Source organism: Xylaria bambusicola (assembly GCF_022495145.1).
Source record: "Xylaria bambusicola strain CBS 139988 unplaced genomic scaffold F5B22scaffold_36, whole genome shotgun sequence".
In the NCBI taxonomy this organism is placed as follows: domain Eukaryota; kingdom Fungi; phylum Ascomycota; class Sordariomycetes; order Xylariales; family Xylariaceae; genus Xylaria; species Xylaria bambusicola.
In genome coordinates, this window is record NW_025953589.1 from 193,130 (window position 1) to 212,793 (window position 19,664).

General features: G+C 50.1%; 7 protein-coding genes across 7 annotated transcripts; 2 read left to right on the forward strand and 5 right to left on the reverse strand.

Moving 5' to 3' along the window:
* The first annotated feature begins 99 nt into the window (after nucleotides 1–99).
* F5B22DRAFT_312594 (uncharacterized protein) lies at nucleotides 100–2,015 on the forward strand. The gene is made up of 3 exons (XM_047970625.1): nucleotides 100–305; nucleotides 382–1,085; nucleotides 1,144–2,015. The coding sequence occupies exons 1-3, from the start codon at nucleotides 256–258 to the stop codon at nucleotides 1,749–1,751; spliced, it is 1,362 nt and encodes a 453-aa protein (XP_047828670.1). The 5' UTR covers nucleotides 100–255; the 3' UTR covers nucleotides 1,752–2,015.
* F5B22DRAFT_312595 (Thiolase, N-terminal domain-containing protein) lies at nucleotides 2,016–3,715 on the reverse strand. Its single transcript, XM_047970626.1, has one exon. It carries the CDS (start codon nucleotides 3,537–3,539, stop codon nucleotides 2,280–2,282), a length of 1,260 nt encoding a protein of 419 aa, XP_047828671.1. The 5' UTR covers nucleotides 3,540–3,715; the 3' UTR covers nucleotides 2,016–2,279.
* A 578-nt stretch (nucleotides 3,716–4,293) lies between these two features.
* Nucleotides 4,294–7,125, reverse strand: F5B22DRAFT_615700 (uncharacterized protein). The gene has a single exon (XM_047975546.1). It carries the CDS (start codon nucleotides 6,400–6,402, stop codon nucleotides 4,666–4,668), a length of 1,737 nt encoding a protein of 578 aa, XP_047828672.1. The 5' UTR covers nucleotides 6,403–7,125; the 3' UTR covers nucleotides 4,294–4,665.
* A 931-nt stretch (nucleotides 7,126–8,056) lies between these two features.
* F5B22DRAFT_615702 (uncharacterized protein) lies at nucleotides 8,057–9,631 on the reverse strand. Its single transcript, XM_047975547.1, has one exon. It carries the CDS (start codon nucleotides 9,049–9,051, stop codon nucleotides 8,497–8,499), a length of 555 nt encoding a protein of 184 aa, XP_047828673.1. The 5' UTR covers nucleotides 9,052–9,631; the 3' UTR covers nucleotides 8,057–8,496.
* A 302-nt stretch (nucleotides 9,632–9,933) lies between these two features.
* Nucleotides 9,934–14,002, reverse strand: F5B22DRAFT_312605 (uncharacterized protein). The gene is made up of 2 exons (XM_047970627.1): nucleotides 11,830–14,002; nucleotides 9,934–11,772 (listed from the first exon to the last, which is right to left on the reverse strand). The coding sequence occupies exons 1-2, from the start codon at nucleotides 13,690–13,692 to the stop codon at nucleotides 10,138–10,140; spliced, it is 3,498 nt and encodes a 1,165-aa protein (XP_047828674.1). The 5' UTR covers nucleotides 13,693–14,002; the 3' UTR covers nucleotides 9,934–10,137.
* A 509-nt stretch (nucleotides 14,003–14,511) lies between these two features.
* On the forward strand, nucleotides 14,512–15,749 carry F5B22DRAFT_615704 (uncharacterized protein). Its single transcript, XM_047975548.1, has one exon. The coding sequence runs from the start codon at nucleotides 15,063–15,065 to the stop codon at nucleotides 15,651–15,653; it is 591 nt and encodes a 196-aa protein (XP_047828675.1). The 5' UTR covers nucleotides 14,512–15,062; the 3' UTR covers nucleotides 15,654–15,749.
* A 711-nt stretch (nucleotides 15,750–16,460) lies between these two features.
* On the reverse strand, nucleotides 16,461–19,591 carry F5B22DRAFT_657903 (uncharacterized protein; the record flags this gene model as incomplete). Its single annotated transcript, XM_047980080.1, has 6 exons — nucleotides 16,461–16,915; nucleotides 16,968–17,305; nucleotides 17,364–17,626; nucleotides 17,684–18,249; nucleotides 18,304–19,323; nucleotides 19,384–19,591. 6 exons carry the CDS (start codon nucleotides 19,589–19,591, stop codon nucleotides 16,461–16,463), a joined length of 2,850 nt encoding a protein of 949 aa, XP_047828676.1.
* Nucleotides 19,592–19,664: the final 73 nt, after the last annotated feature.

Here is a 19,664-nt window from a genome sequence, read left to right on the forward strand (position 1 = left end):
GTACATGTTCTAGTGTACCGCTGTACTCTCCGCGTGACAAAGAAGCAGCGCGTATATGTAGTTCATAGTTAGCTGCTAAAGTGAAAGACTCGTGCGCATGTAATAGCTCAATGTTATCTCTAAAAATCCCTTGTTGTATCTCAATAGTCATCTCTCGCGTTTCTACGAATTCTATTTCCCAGCACAACAATCGCGATAATCCTCGAAGTTTTGGCCCAAAGACATCTAAGCTTAAGATTAATCGTTGATATCATCATGCCACAAAAACTTTCAGCCGGAGAAATAGTTAAGAAGGCATTTGAGAGGTATGTATAGCCAACCCAGCGGACACAAGATCCCACATGATTAGCCAATTACTAACTCTTGTCATTGCTTCGCCAGGTCTTCAGCCCATGAGAGCCTCATTGAGAAACTAGGAGTGGATGTGATATTAGTCATACTCGAGCATGCTGATTTTTCGTCCCCTGTTAATCTGGCACTTACTGGGCCGGTACTATATACGCTAGTACTCAAAAACGAGGCCAGGATAGCAAAGATAGCAGTGGGAACACTAGCTAATACCATCGGCGACCGTCTCATGCCATTTGCAATAGCCCTGCATGAGCTGAGAGCGCTTGGAGAACAATCGCCTCGATCTTACAGAGAGGACTACTATAAACCCTCTGATCCTGAGGCGGTGCAGCCTGTCGTCCAGATCTTAGACCGGCACATAGGGCCCGGTAAGCGCGCCAATGGTCGCCTTTACCAGGGCATCGACACGTTCGGCGTGGTTGCTGAATACCGGAGGTTCGACAACATCGTAAAAAAATGGACAAACCTTCTAGCCCCAAAAATCTTAGAAAACATAATGGAACGTTGTCCAAGGAGGCCTGAAGGGGATGCACAGCTGACGAACACGGAAACCCTGCGGATTCACAAGGCTCTCTACATTTACGAGTTGGCGCGGACTGCTTTCCCCTGGATGACTCCGGAAAGGGGCGGCCATGGTGAAGCTTGGGGGAGACTCTGCGCTCGGGTTTCCCCCTGGGAAATGGAACAGACGCGGAACCTTCAACCGCTCCTCCTAGGTCAACTAACACCTGCTAGTAAGTCGGGAATGAATCGACCCCTCGAGCTACGAGACTGATGCCTTGAATTACTTAGTCAAAAAACAGCTGCGCATTGCTGCGTACCAGAATCATGTAGAGAACAAAGTTAGCTACTTTTATTCATTTCTTCTAGCCCGCGATTTGGAAACCCTGCTCAGCATGCATAGCCAGAGCAAAAGTGGCGAGGTTGAAGCCCAAGTTTGGAAACACCGTCTTCGAATGCCGGCGCTCATGCGAGTTATGAACCCTCGTATTTTCCCCTTTACTGCGGTCGACGAAGCCGACACGTTCTTCGAGGACAATGAACAAGACTGCACTAATCTCGACGCCACGAATATCTTCCTCAGATATCCCGAGGAAGATATCGGGCCGAAAGCATGGTGGTATTACCAGTTCCTCTCTGTACACCTCAACCTTGGAGAAGGACGATGGCAGCGCGAGGTGTTCTATAGGTGTCGAGTATGTATGCCTTTCGTCGGCTATGCGTTCTGCGACTATGCGACCCTTTGTGAGGCTATGTATCCCGCTCCAAGCTTGCAACAACCTGATTCCTTGGTGGCTCAGATTCGAGGAACTTCTCGCAGCCGAACAGAGGTTCAGGAGAAAGCTAGGGGGTGGGCCGGAGATTCTCTTGCCTATTGTCGGTGTAGTGAACACCACTAGAGAGTGGGCGGATGAGGCCTTTATGAACAATGAGCGAGGTAAGACATGTCGTGGGAACGATAGGTCCGTTGAGGGTGGTTTGGCGAAGAACCGCTACTGCGTTGCCCTCTCGCGCGCCAACTTTGTGGAGAGGTGATCACAGCGACCAAATAGAAGAACTCTCTACACCTGGACACAATTCCAATCTGTTGAATGTGGAATGAAGAAAGTTCACACCATCTCAAATCAAATCCAGTTGTTTCAAAGCGAATTATATAACCTTAATAGCCAGAGTATGCTAACTACGCAAAATGAATATTGCTCGAAGTTTTTTAGGTACTCTATCTTAAGACATATGATTGAACAATAAAAAGACAATAACTTTAGAGCACCTACCTCACGATCCTGCTAGATAGGTGGAATAAAACACAGTCGTTCTTAGCATATGATAGATATTCTCACCTCACAAGACAAGACACCACAAGATCGCGTAACCGGAGGGTATCCGTTTCATCATTTCATCATAACTATTAACGTAACCACACACCCCTATTCCCTAACAAACAAACCCGCCATCCCCATCCCGGTGCCAACGCACATACTCACAACACCCACCTGCCCCCCCGTGCGTCCAAGCCCATGCAAAAGCGTACTCGTCATCCTCGCACCAGTCGCACCAAGGGGATGCCCAAGTGCAATCGCGCCCCCATCAGGATTAACCTTGCCCTTAACCCAATCCTCTTCAAGGCCTAATTCCCTCAGGCAATAAATCGCCTGACTCGCAAACGCCTCGTTGATCTCCCACCTATCGACCTCGCTCTTCTCCAACCCGAGAGATTTCAACAGCGCGGGGATCGCGATCGCGGGCCCGACGCCCATCTCGTCGGGGTCGCAGCCCACCGTCTTCGCGCCCACGAATTTCCCCAGTATACTACCTCCCAGTCCGAGCGCGGTGGCCGTGCTGCGACGCATCAGGAGCGTCGCGGCCGCGCCGTCCGACACCTGGGACGAGTTCCCCGCCGTGCTCGTCCCGTCTTTTGCGAACGCTGGCTTCAGCTTGGCTAGCGCTTCCAGCGTCACGTTGGCCCGGATCCCGTCGTCGGAGCTCACTACGATGGGATTCTGCTCCCCCGTCTTTGCGCCCGATGCGTCGACTGGTTCGAAGCGCGTGTGCACTGGCACGATCTCCGCGTCGAAGGCCCCTGATTCCCGGGCCCGCGCGGCGCGCAAATGCGATTCCAGGGCGAAGGCGTCTTGGTCGGCGCGCGACACGCCCTTCCTTTTCGCGACGTTCTCGCTCGTTTCCCCCATCGGCATGATGCAATCCCGTGCGTGTCTGTTCTCGCTATGCCGGAGCGCGGGCCATAGATCCGTCGGTATCGCGCGACTCCCATAGTTCCGCGTCATGTGCTCTGTGCCGGCCCCGATGCCCACGGAGATCATCCCCGTGGCGATTTGCGCAGATACACCCGCGATGGACTGTAGCGAACTGCTGCAGGCGCGGTTCACGGTGTAGAAGGATGTGGAGGTGGGGTAGCCGACGTGGTTCATCGCCATGCGGCCTGCTTTACTCCCGCCTAATTCGGAGAGGACGACGCCGACGGCGACGTCTTCGATCTCGGAGGGATTGAGATTCGGGTTTGCATCCAACGTGGCTTTGAGGACGACCGAGAGCAGCTCTTCGGGAAAGGCGTCTCTGAGTTGGCCTTTGTAGGCCCGGCAGATCGGGGTGCGGAGCGAGGAGAGGATCACGGTGTCTGTGGGCGCTTTGGATAGGACGGCCTTGAGGCCCTTGGGAATGCTCGCCATGATCGCTTATTCGTTCTTCTTGGTTTCCGGTTCGGGTGGGAGTGTATCATCAGAGAAGTAACAGGTAGCTAACGACAGTCGATTGTCTCCTCGCGGATCAGACGTAGAACGTCGTTATATCGACTTGAGGAGAGGAGGGGAGTAAACGAAGCCCCTGGAAAGGAATTGTACCGAAGGAGAGAAATGACATAACCGAAAGAAAACAGCGAAACAACTCAAAACGGCTGGATCTGTGGATAGCCTGGCCAGGCCAGGCCAAGGTACCTACCTACAGTAGCTGGGGAAGAGGGAAATCCGGGGAGCTCCAAAAAATGCCGGTGCTCTTTTCCGACGTCGAGTGGAGGGGGGATAAATGCATTGCCAGTGGAGCCGAGCCGGCTTCCCGAGCCGGCTGAGCCCGGTCGAATTAATCGCCGTAGTCGGTTCGGAGAGGGGATGTGAATTCTTAACGACATCTCTCATAAAAGGTATAAAAAATAGCTATTACTATGTGGCAACGAGCTCGAAGTGCTTTTTATTAGATAGCTGGTGCTCAAACTCGGGAACCGAGGTGTATGTGAAGCCATGGTCTGTCTTTCTGATATCAAGGTGCCGATATTCCTTTGCGCAAGTCTGTCCAGCTAATTGCCGAGGACAAAAAAGGGCACCCTACAGTTCACAGGGAGGGCATGGATATCTCCACAACTACCAGTATTTGATCTATACACCTGATAATCTCGCTGGCAAGCCATCACTATAAGACGAAAAGGTCAAGACACCATGAACAGTAGCCAGTAACGGCAATGCTATTAAGTCTATGCTAGAAGCTATGCATTCAAGACCCCCCAAAACGCTTTCATGGCTTCAACTTTGAAGACAATTTACACCTTTGCTAAAAGAGCTAGCTCTGGGTTCTCTAGCAGTGTGCTGTCGGCAGTACCTGACGGCCAATACCTTATTATGGGTATAATACACAGACAGACTGGTCCCCGTTCATTCACATGATTTCATTCTAAAGTCCTTACCTAAACCTCCGCTTTGACCCTTGAACCCAATTGTCGTAAAATCTTCAAATCGTTTCATTTCGTTCCACTAGACTTTGATGTCTCGATCCCAAAAGAAAAAAAAGACACCCGTATGCTCATCATCAGCCTCTTCGGCGATGGTGTTGAATCCCCAATCCAATCGCACCATCGGCACCATACCGGAGTTTCTTCGCTGGGCTCGTGACTGCTTCTACCCGTACCTCATCAGGATTGGACCCGCCGCTAAATTTGCGTTTTTCTGTGTTCATTCCAGCCTTGTGCACGGGCGCGTAAAGTTTCGTTTGGAGTTTTTGCGTCTTCTCCGCTGGGACAGGTGTTGCATCACGGGATCCAACTGAGCTTGCAACTTCGAAACTTTCGCGGGGATCTCGTCGTAACATTTCTGATGCTGCTCGAGTAGCTTGGCTCTCGACGACTTCTTCTTCCTCGTCCTCATGTCTCTGGGAGTGATGTGAACCGTGTGACATGTATGACTGGGCGGCAGCCGCAACGGACTCCAATGTCATCGTGCGGGCATTTGCCTCGTCTTCGTCCTCGGCTGATATAGTGCTCTCTCGACTCTTGCGGCGTCTCCTGGGCGTTGGGGTTTGAGGGGCAACACGGCTACCGAATTTCTGCGCGGGCTCAGTTCGTGGAACAAGATCGATAGAAGGGAGGAGGCCAGGATTACCACGAGCACGTGCGTATGGGGTGGCGGGCAGTGATGATAGGGAGTGCGCCGCGCGATGTTGTCTGAATTGGCCGCGCGGTGGGGGCCGGCTGGCTGAGATTGGCGTTGTAGGGGCACTATTGTCCTGTTTTAGAGCCTGTAAAAGGGCGGCGAAGCCGGCGGCATCAGTCTCATTTTCGTGGCGACCGCCTCTGGTTGAAGATCGTGGTGTCTGACGAGGCGTTGTCCGGTGTTGCTGAGGGGAGGTTGAGGGAGTCTTGGGGGTCAAAGCACCGTGGAATGCACCGCCAGGGCTGCAAAGCATGTGAAAATGTTGCCTATTCTCGCGTATTCTGTTGAGAAGCATTTCACGGTCATCATTCAACACGTAAATTTCTTCGGCTTGTTGCTGGACAAGCCTTGACGCGGACTTGAAGCGGCGGAGAAGGTCACTGTGTTCCTTTGTGAGGGCATCGTGGGCCGCTTGGAGCTCACGGTACTTAGCCTGGATCGGGTCTACACGTATTTCGAGTTCTCGTCGAGCCTGGCGGGCATGCTCAGCACTGCGGAGGGCCTCTACTTCGCGACGGATCATCTCGTGCTCCACATTGGCGCGGTTAGTATCTTCAGCAGCTTGCATGCTCAAGAGCTCATATTGCAGCTTGTGATGAGCAGTCTCAGACTTAAGTTTCGCGTTAAGGGTGAGAGAAGACTGTAGCATAGATCGAAGCTCGTCAATGGTGGCATTATCAATCTGATCAGCAGTAGGAGGGAGAAATTCGGCGATGTTCGACCGATCTCGATTTGGAACGTAGAGCGTTGTCGCAGGTGGTGAGATTATAGTGCTCGTTTGTTGTGAGTCAGAACAAGGTCGCGGTATACCGGCAACGATATTGTTTTGAGGGATCTGAGAAGATGGCGGCGGTGTTAAAGAGGATCGAATGACCTGTGGCGGCGACAGACGGTCGTCGTTCATCTCGGTCTGGAAGGAAGCGGAGGGATCAACAGGTGACGGCGGATCTTCCGTAGAAGGCATGGATTGCTGTGATAAAGTTGAGGAAAGGTGATTGAGAGCGGGTGGTTGGGCTATGGGTGAAGCTACCATTGTTGCCATTGTTGCCTCGGGCGGTGTCGAGGGCACAAGATCTTGATCAGACCCAGAGACGCCATTGGATTGCGAGGAGGCCATTTTTGCGACAGCAGTTCGCTTTGCGCGGAGTACGTGACGGTGTATTGCCGCAGACGATGGCTATACTCGTGTCTGCTCGTGTTTGCAGAGCGCGGGCAAGGCGAGCTAGGACGGACACGTTGGGACGAGAGACGTACGTGAGTCCTAGGTAGGTAGTCGGTGAACTGCCCGATTGATCGCCAGTGCCAGCACAAGCACCCCAGCTTGCGTCAAGAGGTCCAAGCGGGTGCTGCGTCCGCGAGGGGAGCGAGGGGAGCGAGGGGCAGCTCTTAAGCGCGTCGGTCAATAGGACTGCGCCGTCAATTGTCTGACACGACGAGATGGCTTTGCATGGGCGTAATCAGGTTTCAATGGATCTGTCGAGCTGGCTGATGATGATAATGATGATGATGAGAGGTTGCGTGTCCAGCGCTGCGGCGGCGGGATGAGGATTGGTAGGTACCTAAGATAGTGTACACATAGGGTACCTACAGCAGTGATGATAGCGGGTGGAGTGCAGTACCTAGTAGTGCAGTAGTAGTGCAGTAGTAGTAGTAGCCTGTAGCAGTGGAGAATATTGCAATACAAGCCTGAGCTGGCACGCTGTTGCTGTGCGAACCCACCTATCACCGGCCCTGGTTAGCGGTTGAATGGGAAAGGCTGGTCACCTGCTGCCGACCTGGCCAGGGCTACAAGAATACCTAGTGGCTGGTAAAAGAGGCCAGTAAAAGAGACGAACTCCTGCACCTAATCTACCCTCTACTATTTCCAACGTTGTCTTAGGAGCGAGCGTACAGACCTCCTGGCTTGCTTGCTTGCTCGCTTGCTTGCTTATATATCCATGGATGGCTAAGGTATTCAGTTTGATTATCTTTCATTTCCATGTCAATGCACCGACTATATACAACCATCTTGCCTCAGATATGCAAGCATCTGTTTCCTATCTACCTCGCTCTAAACCTATCTCGTATTCAACCAGGTATCCCGACAACGACCTAACCTGATGAGAGAGACAACGAGCATTCCCGCTTGACAAGCTCCATAGGTGCAAGACACGGCATTCAGCTCTCTCGCACGCGGGGGATCGGAATGGGCGAAGCAAAACGAAGAGCCGACGCCTCCTACTAACGAAATACCGAAACACTTGCTGTTATTTACGCCCAGTTTCGCCGCGCCACGCCATGTCGTGAATTCATAGGTTCTCGGTCCAAGGAGGGTCGTGGACCCGGATTGGAGTACTCAGGTTATGAGCACGTTTACGAGGTTTCCACGTCCAATCGAAGAGGAACAGCTGTAGCTCGGACCCATTGGACTTGCCTTGGTGTCGCGTCGACCAGCTTGTTTTGTCAAAGTCGGCCTGTGCTTTTTTTTTTCTCTCTCTCTTTTCCTTTTTCTTTCTTCCTGGGGAATCAGAAATCATGCATGTAGCATGTATTATATGTAAGTAAGTAAGTTAATATATGTGTACACTTAACTTCGCATGCATGTTACCTCTATGGTAGGCCGAAACTTGGTCTCACGACACGTGGTTCGGAACATTGATCCTTGGATGCAATCGGATGCGAAAGAGAATCAACGCCCGTGTTTCTAACTATTGGCGTTGGTTTCCATGCAGCCATTTATTTTCATGTATCACTGCCTAGGTAGATAGATAGATCTCATATCATATTTTCATCATAGACACACACACACACACACACACGTCCTGATAAGCAACAATTAGAAGGTAGGTCTTATTATTGTTTTGATTCATGTAGATCCAGTTCCAGCCAGTCCTTTCCGATAAATGCACCCAGGAGTCCACGGCGTGAGCCCACATGACATAACAAAACATGAAACCAGCCTACGATCCCAGTACATCGAATCGAATCAAACCATATAACGCTATCGAACGCCATGAATTATACATACAGGATTCGATGTCCGCATGTGCTCGCTGATGCTGTGCGTATCAAATATCGGTACCCTCCAATAACGAGAAGGCAAGATTAATCCATCATTCTTTTTCATAACCATGCTATTCCATGTTCACATAACACACTCCCCCTCCCAAGGAAGCCATTTGCATGCGTCGTCTCCGTATAGAGCCACGGTAAGTGAAGGCCCCCCATTAACTTAGATCTGGAAAGCACCAAAGGCCATAGCCGAGAACAACAAGGCGCCAATAGTCAGACCCGTCTTCGAGATGCTCATTTCAGGCGCCAGCCGCGGTGCAGCACTGTCCGTATCAGACGGCTTGGGCCCATCGTTGTTATCGCTATCGTCTCCGTCACTATCATTACCATCATCATCGTGATCATCGCCCCCAGACACGACAGAGGCACTCGCAGTGGCGGGGATCTCCGGGTCCGTGTTCGTGGCGGTCGCGTTGTTCGGTGCGTTGCAGAAGACGGCATTGTACGCGACCTTCTCGCCGAACAGGCAGTCCTGCAGCTCCTTGATGGTCTGGTCCGCCGCGACGCAGTAGAGCCCGCAGTTGTCGTAGTACGAGATGACGTCGGCCGACTTGCAGCATGCCTCCATGGCGTCCTGGTGTGCGCTGTTGGATGCTACGGCGCACCCGGGCTCGGAGATGGGGATGTCGTACAGGTTGACGCCGCAGGTCGATGATGGTGTGGCGGAGGGCGTGGAGCCGGAGCTCGTGCCTGATACTGCGATCGTGGCCGCCATGTTGGAGGGTGTCTTGACCTTTTGTTGTTGTTGTTGTTATGGGCGGATTAATTTGAGAGAGAGAGTAGCTTGTGAAATTGTAGATGAAGTAGGTATCCACTGCCTAGTTCGCCGGTGTAGCTAGGATATAGAAAACGAGCGGTTGTGTGTATGTATGGAGTGAGTGAGGTAAATGGTTGACATAATTCTTGAAAAGTTTCGGAAATCAGAACTGGGGGCGTCTGATTTATTATTTATTTTACTACCAAAGCCTTGCAAACTTAGGACATCAATCGCCTTGCTTTTTGCATGGCACAAGAGAGATGACTTGGCCGATCCCATAAAATTAGCAACTGGGCACCGGCAATACGAGCTGTTCGCTGGAGCCAAACAAGCCAGTCCAACCAGTTGAGCCAGCGGACACGACCAGGCCAGCTGGACCAGGATCGGGGCTGAGCAAGTCGCCTGTCGATCCCATCGGCTGTCTAAGCCGGCCGGTGTGGCCATGGGCCTATCAGCGTCCATCTTGCGACAGGATTTGGCTCGATATGGTAACACCCATCTCCATGTGAAAGTCCGCTGGAATACAGACTGTGCTTGCTACTCTTCGACAATCACTCCAACTGTTTGGCATAACATGACACAGGCGGCTATCGTCAAACAACCTTTAATACAAACAAGAGAAGAGAAGAGGAAGTAGGAGGAGAAGAAGAAGAATAGTGATAATAATCATAATTGTCGCTAGATACCTCTTGCACCCTCAGGTATCGCAAGTAAGTACTTATCACTCGCGCCACATCATAATGGCTCTACTATATAGTATATTCGTACTGTTCAAGTCTACAACTTATTGGTACTTTGGTACCGTTTCCCACGAGTCCAAATTTATTCCGAATGCCGGTCCTGTCAAGTCTTCCATGTGCGCCCGCTTTTGCTATAAATCAATTTTTAGGAATTTCACAGGCCCTCGCTCTAATTTTCCATGCCTTGTAGACAGGTCGTTGTTTGGAGCGTTGTGCCAGAAAATCAGTAACAAAGTCAGAATTACGGTTGAATGCCTTTTCCCAAAACTCCATGGCATGGTATTATGCAGAGATATCGTAGACTCTAATCAAGCTCATTAGACGAGTCATCTTCAGTGATTCCCGTCTGAGCACGCCACTCGGCCATCTCGGCTACTGGCACTCGGCCCCTAAGCCATCGAAGCGTCGCTTCGGTCCCGCGCTCGAGAACATTCCATCGGGGAACTCGGAATCGATTACCCGTTACCTCAAGCCTCTCGAGCCCAAGCAAGCCGATTCGAGGGTTGAGGTGCGTGATCTCATTGTTGCTAGCGTCGACAATTTTCATTCCCTGAATGGTGTCCGGGTCAAGCTCCTCAAGTCGGTTATTTGCTATTAGCAGCACCGTGAGGCTTGGAAAGACGTCTCGCAGAGAAGGGATTTGAACGATGCGGTTGAGTGACACATCGAGCTTTTCTAGATTGGGCGCACACAAAAATGTCATCAAAGGCGCTAGACTGGTGCAAAAGTTGGACTGAAGGTTCAGCTCTCGCAGCGCTGTGAGGTCAAGCTGTTCTGTCAACCAACTTTCCCCGGTAAGCTGGTTACGAGACAAGGATAGCGATGTCATAGTATCACTGAAGAATGACAATGAATTTGGGAATTGGGTGAACGTGTTCTGGCTGAGTCGGACATCCCGCACTGACTGGACAGCGGCGATTTTCGAACAAACGACAGGGTGCAGAGAAGACGATTCCGTGTTGGACCGATCGAGGACCCCGCCTGATTTTATAGGCCACGTTTGGCTAGATAATGTGTGAGACCGAGAGCGGGCCGGGGAGTGAGGAGCAGACGTTGGTGGTGTTGCGAAATCATCGGAATCTGAATGCCCATCCTCCATATTCCCATAACCACCAGATGCTGTAGATGCTGTAATCTGAATATGTGAGACATTCGCTCCGATCGAGTCGATTCCGTTAGCGAAGTTCTCTACGCCCCCTGCTTCTTCACCAGGCAATGGCGCTAATCTCGTGAGTAAGGCATCCTTCAATTCTTCTGTTGTGAGAGAAGTGAATTTCTTATCCCGTAATGGGTTACCTGTGATACTCAACATCACAAGGCTGTCCATTCGGGCAATCTCTGGAGGTACGATACGGATATCGTTACTGGAGAAGCCGGCGTGCCGAAGGGAATTTCGGCTGGTAAACCCTTCAGGGAAAGCGGAAATACTATTGTCATCAGCGTTGATCGTCAGGATGCTATCCCAGCTGCTCATATCTGGCAGACTCTTCAATCGGTTGACGCAGACTGTTAACTGATGAAGGGATGGAAGCTGAAGTGATTGATCCGTATCTGGAGAAACAAGATACGATAACTGATTGTTAGAACAGTCTAGTGTCTGGAGTTGTGGAAGACTTTTCACCCCATGCTCGATCAATGTTCCAGTCAGTTTATTCTTTCGCACGCGCAGCTCACTAAGCGGGAGAGCAGAAAGACTTTGAAAGGGCACTGATTCGAGAGCGTTCTCATCTATATTCAAAATACGGAGCCTCTTCATTTTGTTGATGCTACGGGGTAGCGCAGATATGTTGTTCCCGTGGAAATCAAGAATCTCCAGGTTTTCAAGGACAAAAGCGTCATCAATCGGACCGTATAAAAGGTTGTTGCCTAACTTAAGATCGCGCAAACCACCGCATTGGGCAATAATCTCGAGGCAATTGTTCGTAAGCTTGTTCGACGCCTTATGTGAAGTTAGTCTTGTGATCAGTTTAAAGATGTCAGGGACTGGCCAACTTACCAAATTTAACGACGTCAGTTGCTGAAGACGCCTCAGACCCAGTGGTAAGGAGATTAGCGTGTTGTTATGAAGGTCTGCAGACTCAAGACCCCAGAAAATTCGTCCCCTATCGTCCACTTCATCTAAGTCGAAATTGTTGGGGTCAACATCAGGGAAAATCGAGTCATCTATCGTCTCTAACTCATTGTCCGCAGCAACAAGTCGAGTAAGATCTACGCTCTCAGCCCAACTACCGTCAGCATGGCCAATTGATTCGAGATCATACATCTTCAGCACTTCGTCTGGAATCGCTTTCAATCCCATAGCAGCAATGTTCAGCCTTCCCGTTACTCTTGCTGTGTTAATTTGCGATTGCATGGCTTTTCGGTTGCAGTCCTCAAATTTCCTTTGACCAAATGGATCTTCGGGCAGCCCGAAATCGAAAGTATCATCCGTTGGTATAACCGGCGATTTCAAGGCTTGAGAGATTGCTGCGCCCGAAGCTTGACGTTTTGCGGCTCGGTTTGCGGCCCTTGCTTTTGCAATCTGATCACGTAACGCAGCGGAGGATTTGCGCGTCGAGGATGGTGGCTCCTCAAGAGAGTGTACTGTGGGTGCAGTGGAAGTGGTTGATGGACTTGATAGATTACCGCCTTCGCCAGACGTCCTTGGTGACTTTATCGAGGCAAGAGACCCTTGCCGCATAGCAGCGGACGAAAGATCGGAGGCAGATTGCTCCTTCTTAAGAGATGGTATAGATGGTTTGTTGAACAAGCCATTGACAGAGCCCCGGGTCTTCAACGGTCGAGCAGTCAGAGTCTTAGACCCAAACTTAGATACGGACATGCCCTGCCTTTCCGGGACTGGGGTACTAGGGCCAATTGAGGCAGATAGAGAGGCCTTGGAGGACACATTGTTGAGAGAGGGACGGTGCGCAAGTCTCGATGTGTTCTTCGTAGCCGGTGTAGCCGACGAGCCGAAGGCAGAAAGACGCCTCGACGGTGTACCCTGCACCGTGGCCAAAGGTGGCTTGTAAGTGTTCGTCGAGGCCCTGAAGTTGCCATATCCCTTTTCTAAAGAGCTCGAGCTCGAGCCTGGCCGGCTCAGTGGGCCACTGGGACGCCCGTTCGACCCGTCGGACTGATAGCTCGAGCTGGGTCGTGAACCAAGCCGCGATCCCGGCCGTGATGTTACACTTCCTTTTGATTGTGGTCTCCTAGATCCAGGCACGTCGAAGAAATTACTACCCCGCCGTTTTATTGCAGGAGAAGAAGGCAAATTCGAAAGAGTTTCAATCGTTCGCTCGGAAAGCGACGGCCGCGGTCTCCTAGGCTCGGCCAAAAACGCATCAAAGGTGAGGTCATCACCTGTTGGTTTAGTCAAAGGAGGTAGCTCCGGAATGTCATCTATAATCCCATCTCCTGAAGAGTGCTCCTCGACCAAGGTGGCTGACGATTGCGTGCCATGGCTAAACTGACTAGACGGCCGACGTCTAGGAGCCAAAGGCTTCTTGAAGGAATTGTCGGTGGAGACGGGTTGCGACTTCACATTCCTGTTAATTGAATCCTTCGCCGTACCTCGGGGGTTTGCAGACGAGACCCCGGGCCTATATGACCTCGGCAAGGTGGTCGGTGAACTGATTTGCTCCCGCGAGGTTGCCGGACGCAAGCGAGGGTTCCGCAGGGTGGTAGCGGCGGATGGCTGTGGCAGAGAAGCTCGGTGGGTTTCAGAGGACGAAGGGGCGGAAGACTTCTGCTGGGATCGTGTGGTGGCGGAGGGCGTCGGGATGCTGGAGCGAGGCAAGGGAAGACGAGACGAAGGTTTCGGAATGCCGCTTGATGCTCGGCCGGTGGTTGTGGCGGCGCTCGGACGCTTCTCCTCCATGCTGAAAGGCACGCGTCGCGGCTGGATGTGAAGGATATACTCAGCCACCAATGTCAATTCGACATACCGGTAGTCCAATTCTCAATGTGCGAAGGACCGTCGGCGTCAACATCAAGACCAACCGAACAGTACTCGCAGGGGCATAGCGGCGAAAGAAGCTGATATATCGATGTATGCCTATGGGATTCTGTCTACAACAGAATTCGACATGCCCCTGGTAGACAGTTCTGTGACCATAATATTGCCCTACGCTAGAACGACTGCTGCCGGGTAACCAACAGTGTTCGGTGGCAGGAGGGGTGAAGGACGTACCCAAGTACTTACTGGCACCTGCTATAAGCTTAAGCTTAGCAGGTTAGGCAAGAACCTGTTAGCGCGCCAAGGCGGATACTACCGGTACTTTAACCCGCTATAAGTAAGTAAGTAAGTAGGTAGGTAGTAAGTACACAATACCTAGATACCAACTTGAGATGCCTAACCGAGAGGAACATTATATTTCCCATACAAATACTTACCAATCGGTCCTCATTGGAAATGACTACCTATTCCAACGAAATATATCCTTTTGAACAAGTAAGTAGGTACTCAGATGTTATCATTCGAGGTACCTATTTCTGTCGGGCATTTCCCGTTCTTGTCGTCCGTTTCTGAAAAAGGGGTGTGTGTATGTTGGGCCATCTACCGGTAAGGATAGGTAGGCTGCATATTATCGAAATGAGTGCCGCTGTTGAGGAAATTAGCTGTCACAACTGCAAAGACATACAATACACAGATGGATTCATAAATTTCATTAATAAATCAGACCATCAAACGTAAGACGAATTATTCTCTTCCAGAGGAGAGACTACAAGGACCATTTTGGTGCGCGGTAGAAAGAGAGAGCGTCCCCGAGCATGTTCCGTTTCTGTACATCCCCGACCCCTCCTTCGATTAAAACCTATGACTCCCAACACCAACACAGACAAGTTGATAGAGAAAACAGCGACAAATGTGATGTGCAGTAGAGGATAAGCTGATTACACTCTTAATCTCGTAGTCTTGAAATAATCATTAAATTCAAAGTGTGGCAGCATATCAAGCGCAAGACAGCCCCTATACAAAGGAATGCATATGACATCCCGTTTCCGGATAGAGTGCTGCTAATTGACATGAGAAGAAGAGGAGGCAGGATGAAAAGAAAAAAGTGTCAAACGAAGACTTAATTGAATCAAGATGTAGAATGGAATTAGTATCATAATAATAAAGCCCCCTTCTCGAGATCATCTTTACCTCGTACTGCCCATGCGATCCCATTTCCAGTCCAAGCAAGCAACGCCTGAACAGATCCCTCAGTCATCGATTACCCAAACCACTTTCCCACCGCGCAGCAAATGCTCTTCTTCTTCTTCCTCGCCGCATACCTCCTCTGGACGCTCGTTCTCGCATTCTTCATCCTCTGCAACTTCGGCCTTCTCCTCAAGACCGTCCGGTGGACGCTCACGCTCTACCTTCTAGGTAGCGCGATCCTCGCAGCCGAGGTCCTCCGCGAAGGCCTCTTCGTCAACGGCGAAAACAAACTACACTGGGACATCCGGGTCGCGTGGACTGCGTGGATCGTGTTCGTCGTCGGCTCCGTGATCGACTGGCGTTTCCTTCTGCCTGCCTCGGCCCTTCCACTGTGGTTCCTGAGTTATCCCGAGGCGCGCACGTTGCTGAATTACGGCCTTGTCAGGCTTGGGTGGATTGAGATTGTCCACAGCCCGCTTACGTGGGCCGTTGGCCAGGCGAGGATAATGGGGCTTGGGGACCGGACGCACGTTGTTGCGGTGAAAGGGCTCGGGAAAAGTGTCTCGTCTGTCCTGATGCCTGCGCTTCGCGCTGTGAGCTCGACGATTGAATGGGCGTTGTGGACGACGGAACAAGAGCTGGCGAAACTACGGCCAACGCATGCGTGGAGCTGGATTCCGGGCGCAAGGCGTTAGTAGGTGCAGGCATAGAACTAGATTATGTATTAGATATGATGACACTTTATGAAGAATATCGTCCGCGCAGTGACACTTGGTCCTTCTAGTCCAGGCGACTGTGCTTTTATAGCCTGCTTGAAGTGTTGAACTCTCAGATACATAAATGCAGATAAGAAAATATAAGGGCAAAATCTATGCGCAGCGATTCGCACTCTGTACTGTCTAGTTGCGCCATAGGCGCGTCGCGAGACTACCGAAAGGCTGGTTACTATAAATGTGCCAAGTCACCTCATAAGCCTTACTCTCAAGGCCTCGAGGGTATAGATTATTATACTGAGCGTTTGATATCGCTACGAGATTATCAGTTTAGAATATCCTGGTGAATCACGAGCCTGGGTGAGGGTCGTCTCACGCTATCATGAGAACTCATCTGCAAAGCGCATTGGCAGATATCGTGGCTCTGATTAGTACTAGGTGCAAGGCAATGTATTGGAGCATTTCAGGAAGAGCTTTATGGAACGTAGTTCATCGTATTAGATTCAATGGCCTATGCCTGCTAACTAGGAGTGGAAGTCGGTAAAACTGCGCATCATGTATATGAAATCATCGCCAAGTTTGTCTTGAGTCCACAGCCTTCCATGAGCCTTAAAATCCATCGTGAAACGGAGAACTACTTTTCAGGTCATGAAATCTTGACTGAGCTACTCTTCCCATCATGGTGTATTCGGAATTCCCATGCTTCCCCCTTTGACGCCCCCACCCCATATCAAGTTAAGTTCGTGCAAATGCAAATAAAACCATCGCATGGAATAGACGAAAGAATGACTAGTCTTCGTCTGTGCTCTCCTCGCTGGATGAGTCAGAGTTCGTAGAATCATCACTAGCCTCCAGCTTCGACCGAGCATGCTGGTACTCATCCGGGATGCAGCCAGCCTGCTTGTCATTCACATATTCATCCAAGTCTAGATTTCCCCATTGTGCATCCCACATATCAAGCTCGGAATTCACAGCCATCCGCAACCCGATTTTCTCCTCAGCAACATCTTCTGATTTGATAGCCATATCTGTAGACTCAAGAGTTTTATCGATGAACATGATAAGATAGCTCCGCAAGGATCTCACAGTATCGTCTGATATAGATTGTAGCTCTTCGGGTAGTGACCCGAAATTTGCGCAGAGTTGCTCGTCGAGATAGTCATATATTTTTTCTAAAGTATTCCTGCTGTTCTTTTTTGCGAAGTTAAGCACAAGCTGTTGACGAGCTGCATGAGACCCGGTACCTAGTAGTAGTCGATTAGAATGTCTGTATCCTACATTATACGAAGCATTTACCTCTGATGTTTACCGCCCCCTTAAATGTCTCTGCCCATTCTTCTTGAGCTTTGAAGGCAACTAGAGGATAAGCTTGGCCTGCACCCTTGGAGAGTCGCTTAAGAGCTTGGCGGATCCGGGTTTTAGCTGCCTTCTTAAAAGCCTCCAGGTTAGGTTCCTCGTTCTTTATCTGAGGGAGCAGTCTTGGCTCCGCCTTGTTAACCCTTGCGTTGAGATCTTGGATGAACCTGTCCCAGATCTTGTCTATCGCTAGCTCAGCATCGCCAGCCATTGAAGGTATATCAATGTGGAGAGCTTGGGTCCAGTCCTTGACGACGATGCTGAACAAAACATGCGACCTTGCCCAGCTGTTAGTGAGATTTTGATATATACTTCTCATTATTCAGTTACACTTACAGATCACCCATCCAGAAGTATTCCGTGTAAGTGTTATTTGATACGCTCATGAATTTCCCACCCTTCCTGGTGAGGATCGCTTGGTATGTGTTATGATGCATCTTAGCTGATGCCCCGTTACCTGATTTCTTGTATGACCAGCCTTTCACAGCGTCAATGCACTTTCCTGGACCTTCGTGGAGAATTAATTCTCTGTTGACGTTATCAAGAGGATATTGGTCTTCAACGGCCTCAGTCAATGTCGGCCAGTATACTTCCAGATCCTACACGATGTTAGCATCTATCGCTACTTTCTCAGGACCCGATAGATTCTATGATACCTCCTCCAAACTCTCGATAGCATCTGCGAGAATGTGTGTTTCGAACCAATCTCTAGTGAGCGGAGTATCTTTCAGCCTGCGCTTGTCTTGGACCCATAGTTTGATAGTGTTATATTGTACTTGTAACCTATTGAGGAGACCATTAACGTGCTCCTCTCTTTTTTGGATGGTCGCATCCCGAATCCACTTAGCTAGGCCAGGAATTCCCGTATATAACTCGTCCGGAAATCCAGGTTCACTTGAGAACGGACATTTGCACTTCCAGAATGCTGCTGAACTTGTGGGGCAAACGGCAACTTGTGCATCGTAGGTCTTCTGCATATCAGGAGTCTCACCAAGAAGCCGAGCGTGTCTTTTCCGGAAGTCTTGTTGAATACGTTGGTTTAGGTATTGATTCCTGGCTCGAATGCAGATAAAAATAATCTCGCCCTCTAACTCTTCTAGTCGGCGTCTGGAATCATTGATGTCTTTCAAGACCTTTTTAAATCGTTTCCTTGTAGCGTTGTAAGCCGCTTGAGCTTTAATCCTCTCAGCGGCCTTTCCTTTCGGATGAAGTTCTTGATGACCTGTTAATACTTAAACCCAATACCATGATGCTTCTATAAATTGGTTGATCTTACGAGAAAGCTTGCGTTGTTCTTTTCTTTTCACTTTCGACAGTTTCTTTTTCGCTTGTGCTCCTACTCCCAGTAAAGACCTATGGTCTTCTTCCTCGCCAAGCAGCTCCTGGAGATATTCGTTTGCCTTAGCATCGGGCTTCCTCAGTGCAGCTTTGCGATCAATATGATCAATCTGGGATAAACACACGCAGAATGCCTGTTTATGAAGTCTCCCATCCAATATCAAGGCCATTTCCTGGTGTTTGGACATCAGGTTCACAGCAGTAGAGTTATCTGCAGCCCGGGTAGCCTGTGACACAATGATGGTGGCTGTCAACTGATCAAACGCCTTTTCTGCAACTATCGCCCGGCTTCGTACAGCATCACCTAAACCTGGCAAATCTACTAGGATGACACCATTTAGCAAGATGTCAGACTTGACAAATAACTCTACCTGCTCGATGAGCGGCCACGCTGCGAAACTGGTACCAGTTGCTCCATGGTCCTCTGCCGTAGAATCCATGTAAGGTTTTACCATTTGCGAGATTCCATCTGCTGTTCTATGGTTAAACTCTTTCGTTGTCCCCAGTAGCTTCAAAGCTTCGGTGTTAGAATTGAGGACCCCATCGAGATCTAACTCTTGTATCTCGTCATCTTCCAGGTCGAAAACAATACTGATCATTTCACGAGTAGGTTGCATCGCCATTTCGAGGTTGCAGAGAGCCTCCTCACCATCAGCAGAGTCATCATTCAGTTCTTCGAGTTCGTCTTTTAGCTTGAGGTTGTCGAAGAATTGCTTGAGCTCAGCCTTTAGTGCTTCTTTGCTGCGGAAGGTGATGTGACAGCGAAATGCATATTTAGGTCGATTATCATAATTGAAGCTAACTTTGCATTGGACAGCTGTGGCGGCCTCCTCGTTGTTTGTCGGTAATAATTCCTGGAACCCTAGGAGCGCATTCAAAACTGACGTCTTCCCACTCCCAGTCGCACCAGCCACACCTACGGGAACTCTGAAATCCCGGTGATCTCTAGCTATCTCTCCTATCGTGATATGAGTTAGATAATGCATATACTCGTATATTTAGCGGTAGTGTTACTTACGGCACTGATTTATCCACTCATTCCGGTCTTCTAATGCCCAAATGATTTCCATAGATGGCTCACAGTGCTCTGCGATATTGGAGAATCTGTTGCTGACCTCGTCGATCAGATTCTCGCAGTGCGACAGTCCAATTTCTAGAGAGCGTTCTTTGATTAACAGGCGCTCATGCACATCGGCTTCTGCGCATTTGGTCCAAGCAAAATCCATATTAGCGGTCAGGATTATGGCAGATTAACGATCAGGTGTAATCTTGAAGCCCCTGGCAAATGTGCGTCTTTGT

Excerpts from the sequence above, each read along its gene's own strand:
- F5B22DRAFT_312594 (XM_047970625.1), top strand. The coding sequence starts at position 256 with ATGCCACAAAAACTTTCAGCCGGAGAAATAGTTAAGAAGGCATTTGAG. Across the intron at positions 306-381 it reads GTTAAGAAGGCATTTGAGAG|GTCTTCAGCCCATGAGAGCC; the intron begins GTATGTATAGCC and ends TTGCTTCGCCAG. Across the intron at positions 1,086-1,143 it reads AGGTCAACTAACACCTGCTA|TCAAAAAACAGCTGCGCATT; the intron begins GTAAGTCGGGAA and ends TGAATTACTTAG.
- F5B22DRAFT_312595 (XM_047970626.1), bottom strand. The coding sequence starts at position 3,539 with ATGGCGAGCATTCCCAAGGGCCTCAAGGCCGTCCTATCCAAAGCGCCC.
- F5B22DRAFT_615700 (XM_047975546.1), bottom strand. The coding sequence starts at position 6,402 with ATGGCCTCCTCGCAATCCAATGGCGTCTCTGGGTCTGATCAAGATCTT.
- F5B22DRAFT_615702 (XM_047975547.1), bottom strand. The coding sequence starts at position 9,051 with ATGGCGGCCACGATCGCAGTATCAGGCACGAGCTCCGGCTCCACGCCC.
- F5B22DRAFT_312605 (XM_047970627.1), bottom strand. The coding sequence starts at position 13,692 with ATGGAGGAGAAGCGTCCGAGCGCCGCCACAACCACCGGCCGAGCATCA. Across the intron at positions 11,773-11,829 it reads AACTGACGTCGTTAAATTTG|GCGTCGAACAAGCTTACGAA; the intron begins GTAAGTTGGCCA and ends ACTTCACATAAG.
- F5B22DRAFT_615704 (XM_047975548.1), top strand. The coding sequence starts at position 15,063 with ATGCTCTTCTTCTTCTTCCTCGCCGCATACCTCCTCTGGACGCTCGTT.